The sequence below is a fragment of the Chrysochloris asiatica genome, unplaced genomic scaffold (genome assembly GCF_000296735.1).
Source record: "Chrysochloris asiatica unplaced genomic scaffold, ChrAsi1.0 scaffold00175, whole genome shotgun sequence".
In the NCBI taxonomy this organism is placed as follows: Eukaryota; Metazoa; Chordata; class Mammalia; order Afrosoricida; family Chrysochloridae; genus Chrysochloris; species Chrysochloris asiatica.
This window is the reverse complement of record NW_006408693.1, coordinates 4,716,032-4,739,443: the sequence shown is the minus strand read 5'-3', so window position 1 is coordinate 4,739,443 and position 23,412 is coordinate 4,716,032. Positions and strand designations below refer to the sequence as shown.

General features: G+C 37.3%; 1 protein-coding gene across 1 annotated transcript in view; it reads left to right on the top strand.

Moving 5' to 3' along the window:
• ACSS3 (acyl-CoA synthetase short-chain family member 3) overlaps positions 1-23,412 on the top strand; it is a 304,234-nt gene that overhangs the window by 222,263 nt on the left and 58,559 nt on the right. The window contains exons 10-11 of the mRNA XM_006871832.1: positions 5,363-5,458; positions 22,563-22,626. Coding sequence (XP_006871894.1) covers positions 5,363-5,458; positions 22,563-22,626 — 160 coding nt within the window. The remainder of the gene's footprint in view (positions 1-5,362; positions 5,459-22,562; positions 22,627-23,412) is intronic.

The window sequence follows — 23,412 nt, the reverse complement described above, 5'->3', positions numbered from 1 at the left end:
TGTTGTTGTTGTTGTTAAGTGCCGTCGAGTCGGTTCCGACCCATAGCGACCCTGTACAGGGTTTCCGAGGGTGTAAATCCTTACGGGAGTAGAAAGCCTCATCTTTCTCCCGCGGAACGGCTGGTAGTTTCGAACCGCTGACCTTAAGGTTCGCAGACCGATTCGTAACCACTACGCTAACAGTTAGATGCTGTTAAATTGATTCCAACAGAAGGAGACAGTGATTGGTCCTTCACTGACCTCACAAGTGTTTTTACATTTGAGCTCATTGCTGCTGCCACTGTGTCAATTCATCTTGTTAGGTGTCTTCCTGTTTTTTGCTGACCCGCCACTTTACCAAATATGACATCTTTCTCCAGGGACACGTCCCTCCTGAGAGTGTGTCTGAAGTATGAGAGACTAAGTCTTGCCGCTTTTGCTTCTGAGGACCATTCTGGCTGTATTTCATTCAACAAAGATTTGTTTGCTCTTCTGACAGTCCACGGAACAACACCATAATTCAAATGCATTAATTCTTCTTCCATCTTCCTTACTCATTTTCATATGCATATAAGATGTTTCAAAATACCATGGCTTGGGTCCAGCACATTGTAGTCCACAGTACATCATTTGATTTCTTGACTGTTGAATCCATGAGCACATGGATTAAGTGATTAAGTGCTCAGTAAATGTTTTCTATATTTGTAAGTGATTTGTACTGTCTGCCTGATTGTCACAAGGATTTTTCTTCCTTCATGGAGACACGGTTTGGATGCTATCTATTCTCTTTACATGTTTTGTTTTCTACCTCAGTAGTGGTAGATTGAGCTCTTTCTTCTTCTCTGAATGAACTTTATGAGCTAGAGTACCTTGTTTGCATTTTCGTGGTCTCCTATTTTTTATCTGTAAAAAGAATATCATCATCTTATAGTTTTATGTCTAGATTAAGCACAACAATATAAACAAAAAGTACTTAGCACTGTATAATGCATAATTCACATTTGAAAATAATTTGTACAGTCGTTCCTATTTTTGTCTTTCAAAGTTAGAAACTTTAGGGAAAATTTGTCTAGGTAACAATCCACAGATTGAATAAAGTGTAGTGACACAGTAAGGATGCTATGAGATTTTTCCTTAAGATGGGCGGAGGAAGAAAAGAAAAGTGAAGTATTTAGCCTCTAATTCAGAGTGAATAGAAACAAACAAAAGTAGCTTATTCTTTACACCATTCAACTCCTTGACAAGTTCTTCCTCACAGCCCTGATCTGAAGTAATCATGCTGATGGACCGCTGAGCAGTTTCCAAGAGCAGTTGTTGTTGCTAAGTGCCGTGCAGTTGATTCCAACTCATAGCAACACTGTAGAGGGTTTGTTGTTGTTGTGAAGTGCCATCAAGTCAATTCCAACCCATAGCGACCCTGTCTAGGATTTCCAAGGAGCAGCTGGTGTGCTTGAACTGCCGACCTTGCAGTTCAAATGGCTTTGCAGTCTGACACATGAACCCATGGCACCACACCAGGGTTTACGAGGCTGTAAATTTTCACAGAAACAGAAAGCCTTATCTTTCTCCCAAGGAGCAATTGGTGGCTTCAAACTACTGACCTTGTAATTCACAGTCCAGTGTTTATCTGGCAGAACCACAACACTCCTTTTTCCAAGGGTTGTTGTTGTTAAGTGCCGTTGAGTCGGTTTCGACCCATAGCGACCCTGTACAGGGTTTCCGAGGGTGTAAATCTTTACGGGAGTAGAAAGCCTCATCTTTCTCCCGCGGAGTGGCTGGTAGTTTCGAACCGCTGACCTTAAGGTTCGCAGCCCGATTCGTAACCACTACGCTACCAGAGTAGATAACTTTATAAAGATTTCTCCAAATGAAGTATCCATTCTCTTCTTTAGAGAGAATGTTCTGGCTTGCTTAATGTATGATTTCCAGCTACAATATAACATTTGAATTTCTTGTCTTTCTAGATCACTGCTAACCAGTTAATTATAGTGTGTGCATAGTTTGAAGCAGATGTTTTTAGGACATCTTTGGAAGGGGCTTTGGGAGTCCTTAGGATTTCAGTTAAGGACTATAGCACCTGGGACTTTGTGTATTGAGAAGTTGAGTCTGTACATGTCCCAGCTTGAGAGTTGTGTGTATGAAGGTGTGCACACACGTGTGTGCCTGGTTTGCAAATGTATCAGTTCTTGGGTCTCCACATGTTCAGAGATACAATGAAAGAAAATCGAAGTGTCTATAATAAACTATTATGATCTTTCCCTGCTTACCTTCTTCCTAACTGGCATACCTGTTGATGCTTAGGATTCTAGAAAATACTGTTTTTTGTTTAATTGTATCCTTTGTCTAGTCTCCAAAATAACATCAACAGTAAAAATTTTACTATTTTCTTCAAGTAATCTGAATGGCTAATTCTTCTTAAAGTTCTTAAAAATCAGTGAAAGGAATCAAATAGACAAATATACTTTTCATACTTGTATTGTAATCATAACCCATTACAAAACAGCTGAAGCATAAAAGATAAGAAGTACGTAATCACTAGACATAGATCCTGAGGAGTCTCGAGAAATATGCACAATGTTAAATACCTAAGGCAGTAAATATTGACCATGCTTTGGTAATTCTTTTTATCACTTTATTTAAGACTAGATCTTATTCTCACTGCCTTTTTTTCCTCCCAATAGTACAGGAATAACAGATGCTGACATTTTTTATAAGAATCCATACTGAGATGGGATGAAGTGGGATGCAATTACAGTTCTGTTGGCTTTTTAAATAATTGTTGTTGATAGATTTGGGAGGCAAATGATTATTAGGGGCTAGGACCACCTGTTGACAATTTTCTGAGTCCTTACTTATTGAGTTAAGAAATGTAAAGCTTAAACTACAGTTGATTGGCGTGCTCTTATTGATAAACTAAGCTTCAACAGATGCAGTTTGAAAAATAACAGATTTTATTTAACACCTCTTTTCTATCAGGTTGTGAGGGGGAATAGAAGCAATTTGAAGGTTTTTTTTGTGTGTGTTTTTTTTAATTTTTTTATTATTTCCTAATGTGTTCTGGTGTGGCACTGTGGGTTAATGTGTTGAACTGCAAGGTTGGTTTGAAACTCAAGGTCGGCAGTTCAAGCTTACCAGCCACTTCTTGGGAACCCTATACAGGGTCGCTATGAGTCGTAATCAACTTTGACAGCACTTAACAACAATGACGACAATGTGTATTGGAGTTCTGGTTTAGCACTGTGGGATAAATAAGTTTGAACCACAGTATCAACAGCTCAAACTCACCAGCCACTCCTTGTAAACCCTACAACGGTCGTTGTGAATCAGAAGGAACTCCATGGCACAAACAACAACAAAATGTGTACTAGGAACTTCTGTTTCTGTGATCACCTTTTTGCCTTCTGTGTACTTTTCTCTAAGCACATCACTTTTCAGGACTGTTCTCTGTCATTGCCTCTGCTCTCTCTCTTGCATCAGTTTTAAAGAATACATGAGATCAGTATCTAAAAAATTTTAAGACACATAAAGGAGAAAAAGCTATTTATTCTTTCATCCATGTAGAATTCCTTCTATGCTTTGATTGTGATATGTATGTGTGTTTATGTGTGTATGTGTATGAACAAGTGTGTGTGTGTGTGCACATGCAAAGCAAAGGCAAGAGTATTCCATGGTCCTATGTAATGCCATTTCATAAAGTGTTATTTAAAGTGTTGTTAGTCGGTTCCAACCCATAGTGACCCTGTATATGGTTTCCGAGCTGCTGGTGAGTTTGAACCACCAACCTTGAGGTTCAAACTGTATTTTCTCATTATTTGGTCATGGCATGAAAATATTTGAGAACACTTGGTTAAACATCAGAAATCTCTACTCTGGTTACTCGCTGATTATCCTCCACAGTAACCATCTGGCTTAGCATCTTAAGCTCTTGACTGTGACTTAGGAACTGTGTTTTAATACTCATGAATCCATCTTCTGTTATTGATGCCAGTTGAGCCACCATACGTAAAATGTGAATAATAAACGGAGCTACTCTGGAAGGTAAAGACCAGTAATAAATTATTCCCATCATTCTAAAGTGATATAAATGTGTGATAAATTATAGTAGAGATCATGGTGAAATAAATATATTCTGAACATTTAATATGACGTTTACGTTTATAATATTTAGATTGCCTTGAATCTGATTAATTAGGCAATTAATCCCTTGGGCCTATGTATGGGTATGTTTCTATGTAATATTAATAATATTTTTATTAATAATATTAAAACCAGTGGTTCTCAAGCTTTTCACTATAAAGTTCATCCTGTCCTCCCACCTATATAAATTATATATATAATAGATTCTATTTGCTCCAAATTTGTATTTATCAACAGAATGTATTCCTCTTTTAAAATAATCTGTCAGACTTTATGGCTGTCATGCAAAAGCTACTATATTCTGTTACAACATGAAAAGGGGAAAAACAAGCAACATTATGGGTAATCAATGCAAGCTAATTATGGGTTAGTTTATGGTATTGGTAAAAGAGTCAACATAACATAAACACCTTGTTTCCAATACTTTGGGACTCTAGTAATGCAGGAACAAGAGAATGGGAACAGCTTGATAAAGCTTTTGTAAATTCAGATGTATGGTCTCTAGGCAAACCCACTCTCCACTCCTTGGAAACCCTATAAAGAGTTGATGTGAGTTGGAATTGAATTGCCAACACTTAACAACAGGCAAATGTAGATCTTAGAAAAATTAGAATATAGTATTATTCATATATTTTTAAAAAAATATAACTGGATCACTTATTTCAGCAAAGAAACTACAAATAGAAATATTTTACTTACAAATGTTATTTACCATCAGAAAGAAAGTAATTTTAGGTAAGTCAAGAGAAAACATCTTTTGGAGTGATCTTGTAGCTTTAGTGTGTGTTGTAAATGCCTCCTGGTCACATAATTCACCTTTCTACGCTCTAGCTAATTTGCAACCGAGAACAATAAAATGGGCTTTCTTTAGGAGTAACACTACTATGTAAATTATTCTAAATACATGTTCATATTTTTAAAATATAAAGTGTAAATTACCGAATTACAGGTAACTTCTAAATAATATATTTGCACTATTTATGTATTCCTACTGTGGTGCTGTAGAGTAAGCAATGGACTGCTAACCACAAGGTCAGCAGTTCCAATTCACTAGCTGCTCTTTGGAAACGCTATACAGGCTCACTGTGAATCACAACCTACTTCAAAGCACTTAACAAGCAAAGCAAAGCAAAACAAAAATGTTTATAAAATTCTGTTAAAAATGATGTGGGGCAAGGAGGCCACTGAAGAAAGTATTATGATTCCAAGTAGAAGCATAAATAATAAGTAACGTTTTTTTCCACAGAGACTGGATCCCCAATTACAGCTTCATGCATTGGATTAGGTAATTCGAAAACACCTCCTCCAGGGCAAGCAGGAAAATGTGTTCCAGGATACAATGGTAAGAAATTACTACAGTTATTGAGAATATGGAAAGTTGATATATTTGACAATTTCCTGTTTCTTTCATTTTCTTGGAACATAGTAGGTAGTTAATAAGTATTTGATTGAGTAAATGACTTATATTAAAAATTAATGCATTAAAATTTGCTATTTGTTAATTTTAACAAACAGCTATCTTAACAGAAATTATTCAAGATAATGGTGTGTGTGATGGCTTCATATGAAACACATATGAGTTGTTGAGTACTTTGCATATGTCATTTTAAGTAAGAATTTAAAAAATTCAATTATTATTATAATTTGAAAGATGAGTTATCTCATGCCCAGAGAGAGTAAATAACTTTCTTAAAGTAACACAACTGGTTAGGTCTGGAAGACAATACAAAACATTATGTTTTATTTTGACTAATATGCTTCTCTTTTAGTCTTCTCCTCCAACACCACAACTCAAAGGCATCAATTCTTCTACGATCTTCCTTATTCACTGTCTAGCTTTCACATCCATATGAGGTTATTGAAAATACCATGGCTTGACACCATGAAAATACCATACTAAGGCGCACCTTAGTCCTCAAGCTGACATCTCTGCTCTTCAACACTTTAAAAAGTTCCTGTGCAGCAGATTTGCCCAATGCAAATCGTCTGATCTCTTGACTACTGCTTCCACGAGTGTTGATATTTTATCCAAGAAGAATGAAGTCCTTGACAACTTCAATCTTTTCTCCATTGATAAGAATGTTGTTTATTGGTCCAGTGGTGAGCAATTTTGTTTTCCTGACATTGAGATGCAACACATACCGAAGGCTGTGCTCTTTGGTCTTCATCAGTAAATGTTTCAAGTCCTCTTCACTTTCAGCAAGCAAGGTTGTATCATCTGCATATCGCAGGTTGTTAATGAATCTTCCTCCAATCCTGATGCCACATTTTTCTTCATAGAACCCAGCTTTTCAGATGATTTGCTCAGCATACAGGTTGAATAAGTATGGTGAAAGAACACAAACTTGTCACACATCTTTCCCAATTTTAAAACATTCAGTGTTCCCATGCTCTGTTCGAACAACTGCTTCTTGGTCCAGGTACAGATTCCTCAGAAGTACAATTAAGTGTTCTGGAATGCTCATACTTCTCAATGTTGTCCATAGCTTGTCATGATCCACACAATCAAAAGCCTTTGCATAGTCAATAAAGCATAGGTAAACATCCTTCTGGTATTCTCTGCTTTCAGGCAAGGTCCATCGGACATCAGCAATGATATCTCTCATTCCATAGCCTCTTCTGAATCCAGCTTGAACCTCTGGAAGTTCTCTGTCAATGTATGATTGTAGCCGTTTCTGTATTACCTTTAGCAAAACTTTACTCGCTTGAGATATCAAAGAGATTGTCCGATGATTTCCACATTCCGTTGGGTCACCTCTCTTTGGAATGGGCACAAAGTAGAAGAATTGATGCCTTTGAGCTGTGGTGTTGGAGAATACTAAAAGTGCCATGGACTGCCAAAAGAACCAATAGATCTGTTTTGGAACAAGTGCAGCCAGAGTGCTCCTTGGAGGCCAGGATGGCTAAGCTCTGTCTCTCATACTTTGGACATATTGTCAGGAGGGGAACAGTCACTGGAGAAGGATGTCATGCTGGGTAAGATGGAGGGTCAGAGAAAAAGAGGAAGACCCCCAACGAGATGGATCAGCCAGGTGGCATCATTGATGGCATCAAGTGTGGCAGCGGTAGTGAGGTTGGCCCAGGATCGGACATTGTTTCATTCTGTTGTGCATGGAGTCTCTGTGAGTCGGTTCCGACTCGATGGCACCTGACAACAACAACAAAGTGCTTCTACGACAACAGCTGTATTTTCCCCATTACATATACCACCTTTTAATTTAGGAGTGATGAAAAGGCCTTTGAACCTTTTGGCAAAAAGATAATATAAAGAGCAGGGATTCTAAATAGAAAAATCATTTAGGTCATGTTGGCTTTTTGTGACAGAGATGTAATCTCCTTTCAATTTATGATATAGTAGCAAATATAATAGCAATATAACTTCCCTAAAAGTCTACTTCCTAGTTATATTTGTTGTTATTGTTGCTGTTAAGTGCCATCAAGTCAATTCTTACTCATAGCAACTCTGTATAGTGTTTCTGAAGCTTTTACATTTTTTGAAGGAGCAGAAAGTGTCATCTATCTACTCAGGAGCCACTGGTGGGCTCATACCACTGACCTTGTGCTTACCTGATGGGCTCACCATTCTCCACCTAGTTATATAAACTTCTGCAAATCATATAACTCCTTAAATATTTGGTTTTCATATTTATGAATAGGAATAATAATCCTGTGTACTTGTTGCTGTTGTTACTATGAGGCATCAAGTCTGTTCCAACTCATGCTGTTGTTAGATGGACTCATAATGACCTATGTACAACAGAACTAAACACTTACTGGTCCTGTGCCCATCTCACAATTGTTGCTATGTTTGAACCAATTGCTGCTGCCACTGTGCCAATCCATCTCATTGAGGGTCTTTCTCTTTTTCTCTTACCTTCTACTTTACCAAACATGATACCCTTCTTCGGGAACTGGCACATCCTGATAATATGTTCAAAATATGAGAGATGAAGTCTGGCCATCCTGGCTTCCAAGAAGCATTCTTGTAGTACTTCTTCCAACACAGATGCAACACATTGTTTGATTTCTTGATTGCTATTTCCATGAACGTTGATGGTTGATCCAAGAAAAATGAAGTCTTTGACAACTTATTTTCTCCATTTTTCATGATGTGATTTATTGGTCCATTGGTGAGGATTTTTGTTTTCTTTACATTGAGGTGCAACCCATAATGAAGGCTATGGTCTTTGACCTTCATCAGTAAGTACTTCTTCATTTTCAGCAAGCAAAGTTGTTCCATCTGCATGTCGCAGGTATGAGTCTTCCTCCAATCCTGATACCACGGTTTTCTTCATATAATCCAGCTTCTCAGATTATTTGCTTAGTGTACAGATTGGATAAGTATGGTGAAATAATAAAACCCTGTTGCACACCTTTCTAAAACGTGGCAGTTAAGTAATCAAATGATGCATTGGGCAGATCTGCTGCAAAATATCTCTTTTTAAAACAAACAGAAACAAAGATGTCACCTTGAAGACTAAGTTGTGCCTCACTCTTTACAATCGCCTCATATGCATGTGAAAGATGGATGATTAATAAGAAAGACTGAAGAAGATTCCATGTATTTGAATTATGGAGTTGTCAAAGAATCAGTCTTGAAAGATGGACAGAATGTTCCTTAGAAGTGAGGAAGGCAAAATTTGTTCTCATGTACTTGGGAAATCGTATCAGGAGCAATCAATTCCTGGAGAAAATTATCGTATTTGGACAAGTAGGTGAGTGGAGGGTGTACTCTTTGGTCTTCATCATTAAATGTTTCAAGTCCACTTTGGTTTAGGCAAGCAAGATGGTGTCATCTGCAAATGTTAATGCTTCTTCTTCCAATCTTGATGGCACATTCTTCACATAGTCTAGCCTCTCAGATTATTTGCTCAACATGTCATTTGGATGAATATGGTGAAAAAATACAACCTTGACCCACACTTTTCCTGTTTTTAAACCACACATTATCTCTCTGTTCTTTTTAAACAACTGCCTATGTACAGCTTTTACATGAGCTCAATTAAGTGTTGTGGAACTTTCACTCTTTGCAATGCCATCCATAATTTCTTATGATCAATGCAGTTGAATGCCTTTGAACAATCAATAAAACACAGGTATTCTGTGTTGTCAGCCAAATCCATCACACACCATCAATGATGTCCCTCATTCCAAGTTCTCTTCTGAAACCAGCTTGGACATCTAGCAATTTCCTGTCAGTGTAATTCTTGTTGTTGATGCTATTGTTAGGTGCCATCGAGTTGGTACTGACTCATAGCGACCTTATGCACAGCAGAACAAAATACTGCCCAATCCTGGGCCAACTTCACTATTGTTGCCACGCTTGAGGCCATTAATGCTGTTGCCTTGCCAATTCATCTTACTGAGGGTCTTCCTCTTTTTCTTTGACCCTCCACCTTACCAAACATGATATCCTTCTCCAGTGACTGGTCTCTCCTGACAATATGTATGCCTGAGACATGTTGTAAATATTCTTATCAATGGAGAAAAGACTGAAGTTGTCAAGGACTTCATTCTTCTTAGATCAATTATCTACACTCATGGAAGCAGCAGTTAAGAAATCAAAGGATGTATTGCATTGGCCAAATCTGTTGCACAAGACCTTTTTAAAGTGTTGAAGAGCAAAGATGTCAGCTTGCCACCTGATCCAAGCCATGGTATTTTCAATAACGTCATATGCATACAAAAGCTGGACAGTGAATAAGGGAAACCTTAGAAGAATTGATGCATTTGAGTTATGGTGTTGGAAGAGAATATTGAAAGTGTCATTGGCTGACAAAAGAACCAACAGATCTGTGTTGGAAGAAGTGCAGCCAGAGTGCTCCTTGGAGGCCAGGATGGCCCAACATCATCTCTCATACTTCAGACATATTGCCAGGAGGGACCAGTGTTATGCTACAATGTCTTAAATAATCTTCAGCAAAATTTCACTTATATGTGGAATTAATAATATTATTAGATAATTTCTGAATTTTGTTGGATCATCTTTCTTTAAAACGGGCATTATATGGATTTCTTCCAGTCAGTTGACCATCAAATCTTCTTGGAATAGACGAGTGAGCACTCCAAGCATTACACGTATTTGTTGAAATATCTTAATTGGAATATCCTGGATCCTTTTTTTTTTTTTGGCCAACGTCTTCCTTCAATACCATAGTTTTTGTTGTTGTTGTTGTTTTATCACATGCTGCTTCCTGAAATGGTGAATGTTGATCAGTTTGTCTCGCTGTTGTTATTGTTTTGTAAATGTCTCCAACTCCTTTGATGCTTCCTGTGTCATTCAACATTTTGCTTATTACTGTTGTTGACTGCCATCCAATGGATAAAGTTTCATGCAGCAGCTGGCGAATTTGAACCACCAACATTGTAGTTCAAACCAACCATGCAGTCCAGAGCATTATCACACACTGATACATTTACCCATAGAAATCTTCAAAATTGCATTTTGATTATTGAATTTTTTCTTCAGTTTGAGTAATGCCAACCATGTTTTCCCTTGTTGGTGTGTGCAGCAGGTCTGTGCACTTTTCATTGTAATCTTTTACTCTGTCTTCTTGAGATGCCCTTTGAAGTCTTTCAGTTCTTTTACTTCATCATTCCTCCTAGTCACTTAGTGAGTTTCAGTTTTCTGACATCCATTTCATCTTCTCTTTTTAATGACCTTTAGCTGTCTTGTTTTGTCATTTCCTTGATGTCATCTTACACCTTGTCTAATCTTCAGTCATTAGTGTTCTATGTGTCAAATCTATTCTTTGAATTTGTTTTGCATCCAGGTGAGATACATTTTAGTTCATATTTCTCTTCACCTGAAACATGAACGTGCTTGCATATAAGCACTTGAAAAGGTATTCCATAGTCAAAAACTGGGCTTGTTCTTATTTATATTGAGCTTCTCCATTGTCTTGTCCACAGATGTATTCCATTGGATTCTTGTGTATTCTAGCTGATGAATTCTATGTGTATAGCCACTGTTTATGTTGTTGAAAATCTATATTTGCAATTAAAATGTAGTTGGTCTTGCAAAATTCTATCATGTGATGTCCAGGCTTGTTTCTGTCACCAACACCATATTTTCCAGCTGATAATCATTCTTTTTTATACTAATTTTATGTTCTAATAACCAGCAATGAGCAGTGCATCTCACATGCATGTTTGATGAATTTAAAATTTAAAATTTAGTTAAAACCTTCAATTTTTTTTGTCATTGTCATTAGTGGTCAGTGTGTAAATTTGAATAATAGACAGTGTTGTACATCAGGATAGATCTTGAAATGTTCTTTTTAACATGAATGTAAGTAATAATACAGAATACCGGATGAAGCAGGTCCAGGGAACCATCCCAGAACTCTGAACTACATATAAAGGAATACTTAGAAGGCTCAAAGGCTTACTGCTAGTGATATTTGCAGGGGAAGAAACAAAAGTGGTGTTTTCTGATCTGTGGCTGCCAGCAGGTGCTACAGTGGTCATCTAGGGTGTGATAGAGCAGGAACAGGATCAGAGGAGTGCTCCTACTGCAGAGATCTGACTGATCATCAGAGGTAAAGGTGTGAACATTTTTTCCTGTTCATTGGTCTTTCACTGTCTGCGCATCTCCACTCTGGTGACAAGAGGGGGTGCCTGAGCAAGTGGGTGCCCCACCCCCACCCCTAGAGTGTTCTACTACACATGTTGAGCACGGATCTGCTCAACAAAATCCACAGCATGTAGAGTCTAAGAAAGAGGTTAGGTCAACAGGAACTGCTTAAAATGCAACAGTATTCCAGAAGGGATCCTGCCAGCTGAGCAAGAGATGCTAAAGTCATACTCATATTCTGCTACAGGTTTTTAATTTTGTTTTGTTTTGTTTTCTGATTATAGACTGTAGTATCCAATCTAGATTTTTTGCTGCTGTGATTTTATTATTTGTTTTTTGTTGTTCCCCTATGACCTTTTTTTCTCCTGATGTTACCCAAGAAGAGACAGCAATTGTGGTCATATAGCCATGCTACAAGCACACTTTATAAAATCCCACCATCCAGGCAATAGCCAACACTAGCTGCTATACACCAGATAGACAGCCAATACCTGCTATAGTTACTCTGAATTGAGTAGTAAGAAAAGTGAAAAGGGAAGCCCATCTCCTGATCACCTCTACCTGGAGGCAATCAGAAAGCTTGATAATATATCAACATATATTCATCTAATTATTGTAAATACATATAATTATTGAAGATGCCCAAAGACAATCCAAGATTTTGGCATATTTCGAGAAACAAGATAGAGTAACTGAAACAAATGAGCTGCAGGTACACCTAGAGTTACCATTGGAAGGAGGACAGGCTTTGGAACTGACTGAGAAGTAATTCAGGACAATGATATTGAGATGCATCCAAATGCTCCACAAGGGGTTGAGAAAAATAAGGAAGAACTCAGGAAAGTGCTACAGGAACAATCAAATAAGATAGAAATAGTATTGGAAACAATCCAAAGCCTGCAAAAAGAGGTCCAAATGATTAATGATAACATATCAGAAATGGACAATACACTGAAAGGGCAAAGGAGTAGAATTGAAGAGATGGAAGCTAGAACCAGTAAGCTGTAGGATAAATCTCTCGATATTGCTAAGATAGAAGAGCTAGCAGAAAGAAGCATAAAAAAAAATCTGAAGAAAGTCTAAGATTCATGTGGGACAACATGAGAGGAATAACGAGAATTATTAGACTTCTGGAACAGGAAGAATCACACAGGACCACAAAGAAGATAGTTGAAGAACCTCTGAAAGAAAATTTCCCTAACATCCTGGAAAATGAACAGATAAGCATTCAAGAAGTCCAATGAACACCAGGAAGGATAGACCTCAAAAGAAAATTACCAAGACATATAATAATCAAGCTCTCCAAAATCAAAGCTAAGGAGAGAATCCTGAAAGTGTCTAGGGAAAAAAGAAGTGTTATATACAAAGGCAAGCAAATAAGATTAAGCTATGATCTATCTCTCAGGAGAAATCATGCAGGCAAGAAGGCAATGGGTTGTTGTTGTTGTTAAGTGCCGTCAAGTCAATTCCAACCCATAGCGACCCTGTACAGTGTTTCCAGGGAGCAGCTGGTGAGCTGGTGAGCTTGAACCACCGACCTTGCAGTTCAAACAACTTTACAGTCTGACGCATTAGCCCCCAGCCCACAGCACCACACCAGGAGTCCTATAAAACCCTGAAAGAAAAAAACTGTCAACCAAGAATCATCTACCCAGTAAAATGGTCAATCAAATATGATGGTGTAATAAAAACATTCCAGGATAAAGAGAAGCTAAGGGATTTTGCCAAAGCCAACCCTGCACTTCAAAACATCTTAAAGGAAGTTATTTGAACTGAGAACCAACAGGAACAGACAACAGCCATAGATTGACATGTGTGGAAACCCCACCTGGAACACAATTGATAGATGAAAGAGTCCAGACAAGAACATAACTACAAGAACAAATTCAGAGGATCTGGGAGATCAGTCTAAGATCAAAACAATTACAATGTGAAAGAAGGTAAAAATATAGAAACCAAGATCCAGGTGATGAAGAGTCATGTAGTTTGCAGGGTAAAATAGATTATTTTAAATGGAGGAAAAAGTTAATAGAATATATGGTAACTTCAAAGAAACTTAATAATTCACAACATACCTAAGAAAAGATACCCAAACTAAAGGAAAGAAAGAAAAACAACAACAACAAAAGAAACACACCTTTGTTTGCTACCAGGGATTGGAGAGAGGGGATGGTAGAGCACAGGTTAGAGGATAGACACAGCATAGTTTGGGTGTTGAGGAGGACAAAACACAAGAAGGGGTTGGGGGATGGAAGAACAAGGTAGATAGGGGAACACTCAGGCAAGTTTGCATGAGCTAAATGTGACAAAGGTAAATAGTGATGTGTGCTCAACCTTGGAACTACAGGACTCTGCGATACAAGGATGAAGGCATAGTTTGAATTTGTAAAAGAGACATGTAAGTGGGATAGAAAGGAATATTGGGAAACATGATTACAGAAAATGTGGTTCTAGATATTGTCCAGTGAAATAGGCCTCTTGTGGAGACTTTGTAGTGTATAGAACTTTAGGTGGAATCCTAAATCCCATCCATAACCTTCTGAGGTGGGAAGTTCCCACTTGAAAGGACATGTTTGGGTTGGCTAGAGGAACAGAGGATACTTCTTGAAAGACCAGCAGGAAAAATCCAAAACAAAAACAGCAGTCTGACTGGCTACTACAAGAATAAGCATATGGTTTGCCGGGGAGCCATCAATGCAAGTAATCAAGTCCCTTCAGGACAAACTCCTCCAAGACTAAGGCTCAAAGAGAACACACGAGAAGCCATGCAAGCTTGCTGGTGACCACATTGGGCTCCTGGTGAGTGGAAGAGGGGAAAAGGCAGCAAATAAAGATATGGGCTGAGTTCGACCATGTTCCACAGACTCCCGTCGACCTGGAGATGAGAGAGAGAAGAGGAGCGACTGGTTGGTCTGAAGTGTGGTGAGATCTGAGAATGCCTAAGTCCATGGACTAGGACCTAGCTACAGAGGGCTAGAGTTGAGGGCGAAGCATCCAGCTGATATGAAGTGAGAGGAGACATGCAAGAACACCCAAATTTGCAGATAGTACCCATTTGACCTAGCTTTGATGGCTTGGTGATCAGAACTCAAATAGAGGAAGATAAAGAAATTTGATTAAGGAAACAAGTGCACATTGCTATAATTTATGAACTTGACTTATACTTATGGATGTAGTAGTTCAAAATATCAATCGAGAGGGAAGAAGTCTTCACATCAATGTTCAAACATATCCCCTCTGTACATAGGGTTGATAGGGATGGGCAACTTAGACATTGTTTACCTAAAATGGGGGCAGGGGAATGCTATAAAGGCAAGAAGTGACTGGCTTACAATTTTTCAAGAGGTAGTTTAGTTTTAGAGTACACAGGGAAAGGTAGAATCCCCACTGAATAGTTTTTATCTTGTCTAGATGGGTCAGGTGAAGAGATGGGGATAAGATTCTTATGATTCTATAGTGAGTAATTATTATCATGACTAACTGTGATCATCACAACTATAAAGGTAGAATTTTTATAACATAAAGAGGGGAGTAATTAATCTTAAAGTTAAGGAACAGAGGACTCTAGGACCATCAAGGGAGAAAAGCATGAGTGGAATGTGTGACGCTATCCAGAGAAGCAGCAACACCAGAGATGGATGACATGGAAAGATAGAGCAGTCAAGGACTGTAGACCCATGGAAAGAGAAAGGCTGTGTGCTGGCAGCCAGTAGGCAGGCTTGCAGAATGTGCCCTTGGGTTTTTTAAATGATTATATATCCTGAGTGCTTTTGTGAATAGAGGTAATAGAAGTAAATATTGTTGAATGGTGATAAATGGAGGGGATTGTAATCATTGCAATGATATAAAATACGACAGGGTAAGTGCAAACTGATGTTCTCCCATGTAAACTATCACTCAGTGCACAATAAAAGTTTTAAGAAAAAACAAAGCAATGAATGTGATGCCATTCCTCTTTAGTTTGCCATTCCTGCCTTAGTAGGCCATATGATTGTTAGATTAAAATGGGTGAAGACAAGTTCATTTCAGCCCAATTATGCTTGGATGTCTATTGTCAGATGTCCCACTTCAGTTTTGACAGCCTTCAATATTTCTAGATTCTTACTTTCTAAAGTCCACATTCTGATTGTTAATTGATGCTTCCACCTGGTTCTTGTCATATTGAGTCATGCCATATCAACAAAGGAAGGCCCCAAAAGTTTCACTCCATCCTTGTCATTAAGCTCAACTCTTCTTTAATAGTTTCATTATTCAGTGCCTTTCAACCAGAGAGTCTCTTCTTCTGGCATTCTACTAGATAATGTTCTGGATTTATTCATAAGGCTTACAGTGACCATTATATTTAGAAATAGATCCTCAGGTTCTTCTTCCTAGTCTTTCTAAGTCTGGAAGTTCCACTGAAACTTGTGTATCATGGGTGACCTTGCTCACATTTGAAATACTGATGGCATAACTTCCTGCATCACAGCAACACATAATTCACTCACAACGTCGTATGACACATTGACCAGTGAATGGTTTGTATGCTTTATAGGGCTACCATATTAGAATGTAAAACAAGAAGCCTTAACATAAGGCTTTAAGTAGAAAGAGTAAACTGAATGTTAGTTATTGTTAGTTATATTTCAGAGAAGCCAAAGGGACTGACTTGATTTAGACACAGATTCATTTTGGAAGCCATGAAAATGAGCCACAAAGGTTATGCTATTTGTGTAATTTTCCAGTGTAGCTTAATATAGTTATAGTGGAAACACAGCTTTATGGCTTAGATTATGATTCTTAACATACATTTCCTATTTGCATGTAAATTATGAAATTCAGAGATTTTTCTTTTGCATCTCCAAAATATATCCACCCACTCCCCCACCTCTAGAAGCATGATTATGTAAGGAAACATGGTTCTTGTAGTTTATTTTAACCTAACAAATATATTTGCATAAAGGCACTGCAAAACAGTTTGGAGGCCATGACTGACTTCCTCTGACATCACAAGGGGAAAGCAGAATGAAACTCAAAGCAGCCCCAAACAGAATCCTAAGAATCAGACTTCAGACCAACCTCTACCCTATAACCTTCTTTACCCTGTTCTGACACCAGCCATTCCTCTCATAGCACACTGCTTCACATTTGAATTCAATAATCCATTGCAGTGGCCACACAGAACTCACAATAATACTCATGACTGTGAGGTTCATTGGCGAAATGAAGAGGGTACAATCCAAAACGACTTAGGATGCAACAGTTCTCCAGTCAGAAGGCCTCTTCTCAACTGTACTAAAACCATGTGGTCTGTCATCCTGTACTTGGGCAACTGTCACAAAACACTTTTAGATTTCTGTAAATGCCCAACACACTTTTAGCCAAAAGCAACTGCCAATAGCCCTTAGCATTACTCAGCCCATTGACCTAGAAGCCCTTAGCAGCTCTATCTTTCAGTGTCGTTGTCTCTGCCACTACTTTTGCTGTCGCTGCTTTTCCAGGTTGGAGCTCATGGCTCCATTCATGCTCATCTTTCTTGATGGTCCTGGATTTTCTGTTCCTGCTTCTGAGATAGCTCTTTTTAAACCTAGAGAATGGAATATTAATCAGTTTCTGCATCAGAGTCCTGTACATCCTATATGCATGTTGTTGTTTTGGGTGCTAGGTTCTGCCAAGTTTACTCTGATTTAAAGCAACCCTATGCACAACAGAATGATGCACTGCTGGGTCCTCCATCATCCTTCCAACTGTTGTTATGCCTGAATCCACTTTGGGTACCATTGTGCCAATCTTTGGTACCATTGTTGTTGGGAATTTTCCTCTTTTTCTTTGAACCTCCACTTTACCAAGCATGTCTTTAAGGGATTGGTTCCTCCTGATAATATGTCTGAAGTGTGAAAGATGAAGTCTCACCATAATGGCTTCTAAAGAGCATTCTGGGTGGTTTTCTTCCAACACATAATTTTTTGTTCTTCTGGCAGTCCATGATACTTTCAATATTCTACTCTAACACCATAATTCAAATGCATCAATTTTCCTACTGTCTTCCTTATTCATTATCCAACTTTCACAAGCTTATGAGGCAATCAAAAATACATGCCTATGTCAGGCACACCTTAGTCCTCAAACTGATATCTTTGCTCTTGAATATATTTTTTTAAAGTTTTGCAGCAGATTTACCCAATGCAATAATATATCGATTGATTTCTTGACTACTACTTCCATGAATATTGATTGTGGATCCAAGCAAAACGAAGTATTTGACAACCTTAATCTTTTCTTCATTGATCATTAGTACTTTATTGGTTCAGTTTTGAGGTTTATTTTTTTTTGTACAATGACATTCAATCCACACTGAAGGCTGAAGTCTTTGATCTTCATCAGTAAGTATTTTAAGTACTGTTCATTTTCAGTAAGCAAGGTTGTAATATCTGTGTATGTACAGGTTCCTCGTAAGCACAGTCAACTGTTCTGAAATACCCAGTTTTTGCAATGTTATCCATAGCTTGTCATGGTCCACACAGTCAAAAGACTTAGGATAGTCAATAAAGCACATGTAAACATCTTTCTAGTATTCTCTGCTTTCAGCCAAGATCCATCTGATGTCAACAAATCCCTAATTGACATCCTCTTCTGAATCAGGTTTTGGTTTCTGGACGTTCCCTGTCTATGTATTGTTGCTGAAAATTTTAAATTATCTTCACCAAAATTTTACTTGCATGTGATATTAATGATATCATTCAATGATTTCCACATTCCTTTGGTTCACTTCTCTTTAGCTTGGACACAAATCTTGACCTCTTCCAATTGATTGGCCTGGTAGCTGTCCTCCAAATTTCTTGGCATAGATGAGTGAGTGCCTCCATCGCCGCATCAATTGGTTGAACAATTTCAATTTATATTCCATCAATTTCTGGTGCCTTGTATTTTGCCAATACCTCAATGAATATTGAACTTCTTCCTTCAATACCACTGATACTTGATCATATGCTACCTCTTGCAATGGTTGAGCAATTTCTTTTTGGTACAACAATGACTCTGTGTATACCTTCCATCTTCTTTTTTTTAAAGTTTTTATTGTGACTTGAGTGAAAGTTTACAAGACAGATCATCAGGTTTACATTCAATGAATCATATACTTTGTTTCATTATAATGCCCCCCATGAACCATCAGTTAACAGTATTTCTGTCTATTCATTTTAACTCCTCTTTAAAAAAAAAAAAAACAACAACAACACTCAGGCATATATAATTATTTACACCACCATAGGGCATATTCTGCAAGTCTGTCTCCTGGCTACAAGTTCTCAGTCCCTCTTTCCATGAATCTAGTCCTCAGCTGCTCCCTCTTTCCATGTCCCCATTTCTACTTCCATCTTTGATGTCCCTGCTTCTCTGGATAAGGTCCCGCATTCAGCTTGTGCTCTTTTCCCTGGATGGTCCTAGGGTCTTCTGTTTATGGACTGTAAGATTAACCACTCCCCTGTTTTAGTTACAAAACTTCTACCTTTATAATTGTGACAGTCGCAATTAGTTATGATAACAATTATTCACTACTGAATCTTACGAATCTTATCCCTATGTCTTTTCACCAGACCCATCTAGACAAGACGACAGCTATTCAGTGGGGACTCTTTTGTTCCCCCCATACTTTTAAACTAAACTCCCTCTTGAAACCTTGTAAACCAGTCACTTCATGCCTTTGATTGCCCCCTCATTTTAGGTAGCCAATGTCTAAATTGCCCATCCCTATCTACCCTGTATACAGAGGGAATAACATTGATATTTGATATGAAGACTCTGTGGTTACAAATAGGGCTGCTAATCTCATGGTCAGCAGTTCAAAACTACCAGCTGTTATGTGGGAGAAAGATGAGGCTTTCTGTCCCCATAAAGATTTACAGCCTCGGAAACCCTGTATAAGTTCACTATGAGTTAGAACCTACTCCATGGCACATAACAACAACAACACCTCCATATAGGTCAAGTTCATCAAAGTGTAGCAGTTTACCCTCATATCCTTTATCAAAAATTGTTTTCTTTTTTATCTTCCTCTAGTCACGATCTGATTATCAAGCTATCAAGGCTAGGTCAAGAGGGTGTTATCTGCAAGTTTGGGTGTGCTTGTGCTTCTACCCTCACTTTATATCAGCTGTATGCTTCACTCTCAGCTCTAGACCTCTGTGTCTAAGTCCTTGTCCATGGGCTCAGGTGTCCCCTGGACCAACCAGCCTTTCCTCTTCTCTCTCTCATCTCTAGGTCAATGGGAGTCTATGGAATGTGGTTGAACTCAGCCCATTTTTTTATTGCTGCCTTTCCCTCTCTTCCACTCACCAGTAGACCAATGTGGTCGCCATCAAGCTTGCATGCTTGCTCATGTATTCCCTTTGAGCTTCAGTCTTAGAGGGGGCCTTCCATCTTCTTTTGATAATTTCTGCATCATTTAATATTTTGCCCACAGAAACTCTCACTATTGCAAGTCGAGGCTTGAATTTTTTCATCAGTTAGTTCAGCTTTAGAAATACTTAGCATGCACTTAGCTTTTGGTTTTCTAATTAAATGACTTGAGATACTAGCTGATGAATACAGTATCAAAGATTACAGTCTGCAGTATGTATTGAAATTGTTGTATAGTCCCACCCAATCATTTTATGGATTTAATAATATTTTGAATAGAAAAGCCATATCAAGTAAATTGAAGTTACCACCAACACATTTTTGTTTTTATTTTTAAGAGAAATAATAGGTACTCTGTAAAGTCAGTATCTTCTCTAGTCAAGACCATGGAAACATTAGACCAGCTTTTGTGAATACTTCTGTAATCCCTGTTTCTTTTACTGAGGATATTACTTTTGTGCTGAGATATTTTAGGGCTAATTGTGAGAAATATTAAGTACTTTTCTTTTCAGCATTTTAGTATTACTTTTATCTCTAGTAATAAGAAAGAGCTAAACTTTGACTTTTTGGAGCATTTCAGTACAGAAGTTTGTCATTGTCTTAAAACCATTGGCTTACACATACTATAGATAAAATATTAGAAGTAAACTACAACCAAGGAACTAGTGGCTTTATGATGCATGTTTTTCATGTTTTGTGGTAATTAGGATAATAAAATACACCATTTAATATTCGATTTATAAGGCCTAATGGTTTTCTTTTGAGAGGAAAGGAATGTAATTATCAATTAAAAAGAAGCATTCAATATAGTATACCATTTAATTTCAAATTATTTATTGAGTATATTTTGCCTGCTTGCCACTTATATATATATATTTTTTTTTTTTTCCTCCCAATAATTCTTAAACCAGTAGTGTGAGAAAATGATTATTAATGTTCTAAGATTACTGTTGTTGTTAAGTGCCATAGAGCTGGTTCCGACTCAGCAACTCTATATAGGATTTCTGAGAAGTGTCTGGCTAACTTGAACCACTGACCTTGAGGTTCAAATGACCTTGAAGTCCAGTGCATTAACTTGCAGCATTACACCAGGATAGGGAAGATGAAGTGTAATAGAACATGCTCAGTGTCACTTAGTTGCTATGTTGGCCACTGTACTGGTATCTAGGGAAATAAAGACATATTAGGTGTGGACTCCATGTTTAGGGAACTTACTATCTAGTGAGAGACTGATTTCTACATCTATATGTATAGTAAGTATCAGAATAGTTTTTAAAAATTATTTCTTTTGTTGTTGTTTTGGATATACATAGTAAAGCCTACAAGGGGGATTCAAATAGAATTTTTCTAGGACATTTCTGAAATAACCCTCATATCAATTCAGTTTCTACATGTACAATTTGACATTGTTTATTACATTCTTTAAGTTCTGTGACCATTCTAATTCTCAGTTTCTGATTTTTCTCCTCCATTAACATAAACTCACTGCCCCCTAAAGCTCCCATTTAATCTTTGGAGTTATTGTTGTCAATTTGATTCCATACAGATGTTGCTGTTGTTGCTGTTAAGTGCCATTGCATCTGTTCTAACCCATAACAACTCTGTACAGGGTTTCTGAGGAGCAACTGATGAGCTTGCACCACCGACCTTGGGGTTCAAATTGACCTTGCAATCCAGTGCATTAACCCGCTTAGCCCCACCAGGACTCCTCCGTATAGATAGATGTCGAAATACAGTTTTAAAACAAGGAGATCTGGATACTCAAAAAAGGGAACAAAACTATTTGTTTTCTGAGGGAGGGTGTCCTTGACTTTTTTCCAAATAACTTCTTATAGTTTTATTACCTTTATGAATGAAGACATATCAGTTTGAACTTAGAGGACATATTCAATATGTATTAAACTGTTGGACTTAGATCCAAGCTTTGATCTTCTAAATTGCTTCAGGATCTTCTTAGAGTCAATGTAGAATATATTGGGATAATATTTGGATTGATTAAATTGATCTTTCAAAGCTGTAAGTGAATATTAAGGCTTAAATCCATGTAAGTGATTTTCTAGGCTTTTAAATGTTTCCTTTTTATTGCTTGCAATTTTGTTGCAGTTATATTTTAAAGCTTGATTTCTTTCCTTTCACTTTTGAAAAACTGACATTTTTAAGAAATGCTCTTAGTAGAGTAGAATAGCACATTTAAATGGACATAAACACAGATCTTGAAATTAATAGCATGTTTGGAAAATGATGAATTTTATTTAACAGATTTTCTGAAATGTATTATCTTGTCAAGAATGAAAAGTGTGTACATTTTATATTTAATAAAATATTTTGCAATGTTTATATGATATATTCTTGGTATCACAGGAATTAGACAATGCCTTAATAATGCTAATTTCTTTTTTTTTTTTTTTGAAGGCTGAATTTAAAATTATGGAAATATCCTTAAGCTTTAAATTATAAAATTTTACTTCATTTACTTATTTATTTCACTTTGCAGTTATGATTTTGGATGACAACATGCAAAAACTGAAGGCTCGGTGCTTAGGAAATATTGTGGTAAAGTAAGTAAAATCTGTAATACTGCTGTTGAAAGGAGAAAATATTGCTTTGTAATCCTATTTAGAAAAAATGATTGCAATCATACTATTGAAGTTGTTGCCTGGTGAGCATACCTGTTGTTGTTCTTAAGTACTGTTGAGTCAGTTTTCACACATAGCGACCCTCTATAGGGCTTCCAGGGACAGATTGGTAAGTTCAAACTGCCAAGCTTGTGGTTAGCAGCCAAGTGTTTATCTTACAGACCATGTCACAGTAGAGTGTGTGTATTATTTGAGAATCTCACCAACTCTAGTATATGATGTCTCATAAAGAAGAATGAATTTTGATTTTAAAATGATAAACTTTACATCTCTTAAACATTTTTTCTGATTATACAAGTACTATATAGATGAAAATAATAACATTTACATTTATATATCATTTGCATAATTTTGTATTATATATAACACTATACTTTTTGTCAAGCTTTTTCATTGTTGACATAATAATGTTTATTCTGTTTTGTGTATTGCTTCTTTCCTTTAATCAGCATTTAAAATTTTCACTCTTCTCCTTAAAAATACTTTATCCCCATTGTAGATTTCTTTGCATTTTTAAGATTTATATGATTATGAATAGTGACATATTGAAATCCTTGCATTCAAGTTTTCTGATAATTGCTTTAGCTTCAAACAGATTTTAGGTTTACTAACAGGTCAAAATTGGGAAAGTTGTGCGACAAGGTTGTGTTCTTTCACCATACTTATTCAACCTGTATGCTGAGCAAATAATACGAGAAGCTGGGTTCT